The 8,632-nt window shown below is 46.8% G+C and overlaps 2 protein-coding genes across 4 annotated transcripts; both read left to right on the top strand.

Moving 5' to 3' along the window:
* Positions 1–1,624: 1,624 nt before the first annotated feature.
* Positions 1,625–8,447, top strand: LOC123509111 (p53 and DNA damage-regulated protein 1-like). Of its 3 annotated transcripts, XM_045263258.1 has the most exons (5): positions 1,626–2,000; positions 2,146–2,273; positions 6,792–7,043; positions 7,304–7,452; positions 8,229–8,447. In XM_045263258.1, the coding sequence occupies exons 3-5, from the start codon at positions 6,797–6,799 to the stop codon at positions 8,241–8,243; spliced, it is 411 nt and encodes a 136-aa protein (XP_045119193.1). In that variant the 5' UTR covers positions 1,626–2,000; positions 2,146–2,273; positions 6,792–6,796; the 3' UTR covers positions 8,244–8,447. The 3 variants fall into 3 exon arrangements, with proteins under 3 accessions (XP_045119192.1, XP_045119193.1, XP_045119191.1); XM_045263257.1 differs by having other exon boundaries at positions 1,625–2,000; positions 6,789–7,043; positions 7,304–8,447; XM_045263256.1 differs by having other exon boundaries at positions 1,627–2,000; positions 7,304–8,447.
* Positions 4,340–5,834, top strand: LOC123509108 (G patch domain and ankyrin repeat-containing protein 1 homolog). The gene has a single exon (XM_045263251.1). It carries the CDS (start codon positions 4,710–4,712, stop codon positions 5,457–5,459), a length of 750 nt encoding a protein of 249 aa, XP_045119186.1. The 5' UTR covers positions 4,340–4,709; the 3' UTR covers positions 5,460–5,834.
* Positions 8,448–8,632: the final 185 nt, after the last annotated feature.

Genomic DNA, 8,632 nt, shown 5'->3' with positions numbered 1-8,632 from the left:
CCACGACAAAATTGTGGCCTAAAATCGTGCAAGTGTCAGCCTTGCTTTAGAACGGTCGTCGGCCAAGGCCAAGTGGCGTCCACGACACACCACGCCGCGCCGCGCCACCCCCCGGCCTTTCTGGCGCGGGACTTTAAAAAAAACAGGAGGCAGTGGAGGTGGAGGATGGATCAGTGGAGAGTGGAGGAATGACTTACTATATCTAGTCACTCCACTGAGAGGGAAATGGTTTGCGATCACACCACATTCACACACACACGATTGGAAGGCATTGGCACACTCACAGCGCCATGCACCCCACACTGCATGGCCACAGGTGACAAGGTACTTTATATCTCACAGGACAGTGGAAGGTGATGGAGAAGGTGGATCGTACAGAAGCAGGCAGGGAGTTGCAGAGTGTGCCAGTGGAAGGAATGGATGATTGAGAGTCTGGTGCCTCCATTGACGGACAGGCTGCTTGGTGCTGCATGGAGTCTTGACCATCTCCGAGGACTTCAAAGATAGACACCGAGAGAGAGAGAGAGAGAGAGAGAAAAGGAGAATCATGTGAAGAAGAAAAAAAAATATATATATATATATATATATATATATATATATATATATATATATATATATATATATATATATATATATATATATATATATATATATATAGATATATATATATATATATAGAGAGAGAGAGAGAGAGAGAGAGAGAGAGAGAGAGGGTTTATAATGGGCAAGAGTTTTCCGGCCTCTAGTGTACAGGGACCAGCAGGGCCAGGGAGAGGTCACTGTTAGCCACGGGCCCGTGCCGCCCTCACCACCAAATTTGTGAAGACAAAGATCTGCTGGGGTGTGGTGGTTGACACCTAACTCTCTTAAATTCCATAATCACATTCGACGGATAGTGAACAAAGCAGCATCTCTCTCTTCCAGCCTTCTTAAATCAACATTATGCATATCTAAAAAAGTTTATGAAATCCCTTTTGGTGTCTCATCTTCGCCCTTTTCTTGAATTTGCTTCTCCTGTGTGGAACACTATATTGGGGATTTGCGTTTACTAGCATCTGTCCAAAGGAGATGGATTTTAAGAGGATTAATGGGCTGGCACAGCGTCTAAAATCAGTAACAGGAAAACTTATCAGAGCAGATTTGCTGAAATGTTGGAAAATTTTTCATGGGAAATGTGGAATCCCACCTAGTGATATATTCATCCTGCCACCAGCAATAGGGACCCGTGGACACATTCAAAATTGTTCATTGTTTTTGCATTAGCGAAAGCAGACGACGTTTCTTCTCATTTCGATGTGTTAAATATATTTGGTGCTTGGAATTCCCCTTCCTGATGATGATGTTGCTTTGGAGTCAGTCGAGTCATTCAAGTCTGCCTCACATACAAGTTTAGGTTTACTTTTATACGAATATGTTGGATAATGTTATTATCTCAACTCCTGCAATGGCACATAAATCAGTTCTTCAAATTGCTGTATTCACTTGCCAGTTGCCATTACATATACAGGAACTGGCGTGCCAGCAGGTTTGTGGTATTTCCCTACTATCTCTGGTTGAGCCTTACCTCATATTGCCCTACTATGCCATTGTAAAGAGGATACCGAACCCACTGCACTGACCGACCCACTGCCCTCTCGTGCCCTACACAACCTGCTGCCTGACACCTAAGAACAGCTGCTCCTGCACTTCCCTCGTCACCACTCACACCGTGTGGCCCTTCTCCACTCACTGTTTGCTATTCACCCACACAGGTCAACACTGACTGACCTCCTGGGTGGCTGCACAAATACCACTAAGACTTTCAAGACGCTCAACCTCACCAGGACCTTCCTACAGAAAACAAATCAGCTCCACCGCATATAGCCTGTACACATCACCACCACATACCGCACCTTTTGGGGCACTAGAGGCTGTGACACAGCCTGCGCGGCCCCAACAAAGTCCCAATAAAAAGAAGCCGTTGTCCCGTTACCGCCAGGCCGCTCCCAGCTGAGCTGAAGGTCAGTCAGTGACTTAGTGAAGGGATGGGTAGGGTATGAGTGCAAAGGCTTGCTTGACACTTTTACGTGTACAATCCCACACAGGACAGGTCAGACGGTCACCTCACACAGTACCTACTAATAATGATCTCTCTGCCTCTATCAGGTCAGTTCACCTCGCCTGCCTGCACCTTCGTGAACCCACACTCCACAGCCTCCGTGGCTGCTCGGTGCTCAGTGCTCCGGGGCGAGGAAACACTCCTGTGGTGCCGCCGGTGCCGCCGCCAGACACAGGTAAGATCACTAGTGGCTCACTGTCACTGCAGCAGTCACGGTCCAGCAAGATGGTGCCACCACTGTCACTGTCACTACTAATGCCCTGTACAAAATGCACAAAAAAAGGGAAGGAAAACTAGTGCATTATTTTGACACCATCAAAGTGTACTTCCTCACTTAAGAAAATAAATGAAATGATGATAATTGTGGGAAAAAAAATCTGTTACACAGTTTTGCACCTTGATGACGGAGGGTTTGTGTTGGGTCAGGTTAGCCACCTCCTCCCCCCACAGACTTAGATTAAGTTAGGTTAGGTGGAGCCCCACAGAGTTAGGTTTGAGCTCTACAGGGTTAGTAGAGGTGTACAAGGTTATGCTAGGGTAGGTAAGGTTAGGGCCCTGCATGACTGTTAGCCCCACAGAGTTAGGTTAGAGGTACACAGGGTTATGCTAGGTTAGGTTAGGTTAGAGATCTGTAGGATTAGGTTGGCTCCATTCACCACTTCTTCCATTCATATTTCTGCTGGCTACTATTATGTGTGTGTTTCACTGTTTGATCTGCTGCAGTCTCTGACGAGACAGCCAGACGTTACCCTACGGAACGAGCTCAGAGCTCATTATTTCCGATCTTCGGATAGGCCTGAGACCAGGCACACACCACACACCGGGACAACAAGGTCACAACTCCTCCATTTACATCCCGTACCTACTCACTGCTAGGTGAACAGGGGCTACACGTGAAAGGAGACACACCCAAATATCTCCACCCGGCCGGGGAATCGAACCCCGGTCATCTGGCTTGTGAAGCCAGCACTCTAACCACAGAGCTACCGGGCACATGTGTGTGTGTGTGTGTGTGTGTGTGACATTGTTATGAGGTGTGTGAATCAAAATGACAGCATGTGATGTTTTTGAGTAGTTTTGTGTTCCCCGACTACTCTCAGCACAAGTCTGACCCATTCACTGACCACCTGCAACACAACCACTACACCTGGAAACACATACACACACAGACAGGACACACACTAACACTAATGCAACACAGTCACAGCTGCAGCCACAGTCACCTCTGGGCATCCCTGTGGTGAGGTGCCCGACACCCCCATGGACTATTAGGGCCCCATCTAATGACTATACTGTTTTCCTTCACTGTTTTGGAGTTTTTTTTTTATACTTTACTGCACCAAAGTCAAGAAGTTAATGCAAACTGAAAGCAGAGAGGAAAAATATATGAAAAGATTGAACTTGGAAGAAATGTCACTACTCTTCAAACTATTTCTTCTCTGCCAAAAGTGAGTAAAAGTGTGTGCATTAAGCCACAGCAAATTGAAGAAAGACAAGACACACTGAGAGAGTTGTATGTCTAGAAAAATGATCAACACTAAAATCAAGCAGAAAACAAAACAGACTCAAGCTACCATAGAGAAAAAGATAGCACGTCTTATTAGAGTGACAAAAACCCACACATATATTCATACCTTGACGTGTGTGTGTGTGTGTGTGTGTGTGTGTGTGTGTGTGTGGCCATTCTGATGTGCACCCCATTGCAGGATAGAGAAGAGGCAGGATGGCAGAGGAGATAAGCAGGGAGCACAGTAGAGGAGAGAGGGGAGACAGGATGACAAACAAGACACACGGCAGAGACAGAAGACACATGGCGGAGAAGAGAAGCGTGGAAGATGACAGACAGAAAACACTAAGCGACAAGGACAGTGAGGACACCCACCAGCCCCTGTGGAACCCCTCAGCACCTTACCTGAAGTGGAAGGTGTTTGTGAGGGGAAAGGACTTCACATTACAGGGCAGTGGTGCATGTGGGGAGGAAGATGATGATGGTGAGGAGGACCACTCAACACAAGCCCATGGGGAAGCTGCCAAAAGCTTCTACGAGAGTGTTGTGAGGCAGGACACCACACAGGGACACACCAACGCTGACACACACTGGGAGAGAGACACAGAGAGACACAGCCACACTAGAGAAAGAGACAGACACAGAAACACAGACGCACACAGAGAAGGAGACACAGAGATACACAGCCACACTAGGAAAAGAGACAGACACAGACACAGAGACTTGACTAGAGACAGACACACAAGCACACACAGGGAAGGAGACACAGGGAGACACAGCCACACACACCCACACAACCACACTAGGGAAAGAGACAGACACAGAAACACAGACTTGACTAGAGACAGACACAGAAACACAGACTTGACTAGAGACAGACACACAGACACAGACAGGGAAGGAGACACAGGGAGACACAGCCACACACACAAACCTAGGGAAAGAATTACCGGAAAAACAGACTTAGCACATGGACAAACAAACACACACACACAAGACAGTACAAGCACTCAGAACCCTTCACAGACACACACAGCGAGCCCACAGCAAGTCCACACAGCATTTCGTTTAGCCCAGAATGGTGACACTGCCGGCCTCTCTGCAATGCTCGATGACAGACTGAACGTAAACACTCGGGATGGCTACGGCTGGTCACTACTGATGGTTGCTGCTTGTGCTGGAGCTGGCAACACTGTGAGGACCCTGCTGGACCGAGGGGCAAGAACTGGGTACAGGGACGCACGGGGCAACACAGCACTATACCTGGCGATGATAAGAGGCCATAGGGAAGTGACGGAAATGCTGATCAAGGCAAACAAACCCACGAACAAACGGAAAAACAGACAAACGCGTGATTCGAGTACAGACTCCAGCTTGTCAGGGAAGGAAGAAGAGGAGGAGGAGGAAGAGGAGTATTTCTGTGATACATGCGAGGTGGCTGTGAAAGAGAGAGAGAGAGTGACACACACAGCATCCATCGTACACCAGTTTAAAACAACAACAAGACAAACACACACTCAATATGGAATCCCACCAAGTAATAGGGGCTACCAGCTGTTAGTGGGGCAGGGGTGGGATGCAGAAGGGGGCTTGGGATCTGAACAGCAGGGCCACAAGTTCCCTGTCAAAACGGTGCTGAAGAGAGACAGGAAGGGGCTAGGGGCAGGCCGAGAGATGGCCAAGGTGACTCACTTTGGCCCTGGGGATGCTGGTGCAGTGAGGAGAGGCAGGATCGGTGCCAGCAGGGTGGAGCGTATTGCCACTGTTAGCAGGAGAGAGGTTAAGCAGAAGAAGGTGAAGGAAAAGGAAGAGGAGGTTAGATTGAGAAGAATGTTAAATGAACCTGATTTTTAACTCTGGTAATTACATTGTAGAGAAACGAATAGATCTGTAATTATGTAATCCTACATCAAAATGGTTACCTATATTTTTGTGTAATAAAAGCTTGGTGAACTAAATAGGTGCGGTTTTGTGTCTAGTAATAGTTTGACAGGCTGCAGTGGAAGTTATTGGGGTTTTCAAGGGTAGCTTACATGGTTGTAATGGTTTGACAGGCTGCAGTGGAAGTTATTGGGGTTTTTAAAGGTAGTTTTCATGGTTCTAATGGTTTGACAAGCTGCAGTGGAAGTTATTGTGGTTTTGAAGGGTGTGTGTCATGGTTGTAATGGTTTGACAGGCTGCGGTGGAAGATGTATGTGTTATGCTATGAAATGTCACAGAATGGATGCACATTGTTGTTTTCCTATTTATTTATTTATTTTTAATGTGAGATGGGAAATCTGGCCAAGGGAAACAAAAATGACTATACAAAAATGCTCACTGAGATGCCAGTACCCAAACAGGTCTGAGAGAGTTACTTAAGGGAATGGGATAAATGTCTTGAAACCTCCCTCTTAATGAGTTCAGGTCACAGGAAGGTGGAAATACAGAAGCAGGCAGGGAGTTCCAGAGTGTGTCAGAGAAAAGTGTGAAGGATTGAGAGTACTGGTTAACTCTTGCATCAGGGAGGTGGACAGAATAGTGGTGAAGGATTGAGAGTACTGGTTAACTCTTGCATCAGGGAGGTGGACAGAATAGTGGTGAAGGATTGAGAGTACTGGTTAACTCTTGCATCAGGGAGGTGGACAGAATAGTGGTGAAGGATTGAGAGTACTGGTTAACTCTTGCATCAGGGAGGTGGACAGAATAGTGGTGAAGGATTGAGAGTACTGGTTAACTCTTGCATCAGGGAGGTGGACAGAATAGTGGTGAAGGATTGAGAGTACTGGTTAACTCTTGCATCAGGGAGGTGGACAGAATAGTGGTGAAGGATTGAGAGTACTGGTTAACTCTTGCATCAGGGAGGTGGACAGAATAGTGGTGAAGGATTGAGAGTACTGGTTAACTCTTGCATCAGGGAGGTGGACAGAATAGTGGTGAAGGATTGAGAGTACTGGTTAACTCTTGCATCAGGGAGGTGGACAGAATAGTGGTGAAGGATTGAGAGTACTGGTTAACTCTTGCATCAGGAGGTGGACATACTGGTTAAGGAGGTGGACAGAATAGTGGTGAAGGATTGAGAGTACTGGTTAACTCTTGCATCAGGGAGGTGGACAGAATAGTGGTGAGAGAAAGAGACAAGTTATGCTATGAACTGCCACAAAATACAGGCTCATTGTACCATACCACATCACACTACCCAAGCAGACAGCATGGCCAAGAGTCCAGAGGTAGTGCAGCAGTACCTGGAGGAGGTGGAGGCAGCTGCAGAGGACATACTGAGTGACCGGCAGGAGATCATCACACTGGACCGTCGCAGGAACACCAATAGGGAAGCTCTGAGGCAGCTGGCTGGTGATGGTGGGGCTGGCAAGGCTGGTGACTCCCGCATGTGGATATGTGTGGGCAATATGTTTCTGCGGATGCCTACGGGTTTTGTGAAGAACAGCATTGAGAAAGGTAGGAGGGAGAGAGGTCGGGTTGGGGAAACTTTGCTGGTGTCTAAAATGCTTGAAAAAACCTGAAACTTAAAAGGTCTTGGTAGAATTCCTCTCTTCTCCTTGTCTCTCTCATCCTTCTCTCTCTCTTCTCTCTCTCCTATTCCTATTCCTCACATTAACATTCCCTTTCTCCCTCTCTTTCATCAACATTCTCTCTATCATTGTACACTCTCTCTCTCTCTCTTTCCTCCATCAACTCCCTGTCTCCTCCCCCCACAGAGCAGAAACACCTGGACAGTGAGATCAACAACCTTCGCAACAGCCTGCACACCAAAGTCAACCTCCTCAATGACTTAGAACACAAGCAAGCCACTGTCGGCACTTCCCTCAAGCCTCTGTCCCCGGAGGAGTGGCAGGCAGTGCGGCAGGTGATGGGGAAGTAGGCTGGGCGACAGGCAAGTGATGGGAAGGGAAGATAGTGATGGGAGTGATGGGGTTTGGTTAGGTTAGTTTAAATGGACAGATGACATGATTGGGCAGTCTTATCTCTTAGGAAGGCAAAGTGAAGTAGTGATAGAAGAAATAATGAAGATAAGTTTAAATGAGGTTAAGATAATTTAGATGAGGTTAGATAATTAGACGGTGTTATCTCAAGGCAAGGCAAGGCAAGGGAGTGATTAAGAGGAAATAATGCAGTGAAGTCAGTGTAGATTAGGTTAAAGTTATGTTAGGTGGACAGGAAACAGGTGATAAGGCAGTATTTATTTGAAGGCAAGGCAAGGTAGGGTAGTGATTGAAGTAATGGGGTTAAGTTAGTTGAGGTGAGGTTAGGAGAGGGACCAAATGATAAGGCATTGTTTATTGTAAGAGTGACAGGGAAAGGCGACTAGGAAACACAAGGCAAGATACAGTAACAGGAAAAGTAATGCAGTTAGGTTAGGTTAGATGGACAGGAAGACAAGGTAGGTCATTTATAACTCAAAGGCAAAGTAAGGCAGTGAAGGGAGACAGGGAGAGGCAATAGGAGGAAGGCAAGGCAAGGTGGGGTGATAGGGAAAGTAATGCAGTTAGGATAGGTTAGCTTAGATGGACAAGATGAAGCAAGGTGCTGGGAAGGCAGGGCAAGGCAAGGCAAGGTAGGATGATGTGGTGAGGTTAGTTTAGGAAGATAGGGACAGGTGACAAGGTACTTTATATCTCACAGGACAGTGGAAGGTGATGGAGAAGGTGGAAGTACAGAAGCAGGCAGGGAGTTGCAGAGTGTGCCAGTGGAAGGAGTGAATGATTGAGAGTACTGGTGCCTCCATTGACGGACAGGCTGCTTGGTGCTGGAGTCTTGACCATCTCCGAGGACTTCAAAGATAGACACCGAGAGAGAAAAAGATAATCATGTGGGGAAATAAATAAAAATTGAAGAATATTTTGGTTAGAGATTTTTATTTACAAAACTTAACACATTCTAGAAACGGTCGCTGTGTGTGTGTGTGTGTGTGTGTGTGTGTGTGTGTGTGTGTGTGTGTGTGTGTGTGTGTGTGTGTGTGACAAACTGCAGGAGACTCGTACATAGGAATAACCTCTGATTCTAGGAAAATGCCAAAAGGAGTGTGC

Source organism: Portunus trituberculatus, chromosome 26 (assembly GCF_017591435.1).
Source record: "Portunus trituberculatus isolate SZX2019 chromosome 26, ASM1759143v1, whole genome shotgun sequence".
Lineage (NCBI taxonomy): Eukaryota > Metazoa > Arthropoda > Malacostraca > Decapoda > Portunidae > Portunus > Portunus trituberculatus.
The sequence above is the reverse complement of the archived record's forward strand: the minus strand, read 5'-3'. Positions and strand labels throughout refer to the sequence as shown.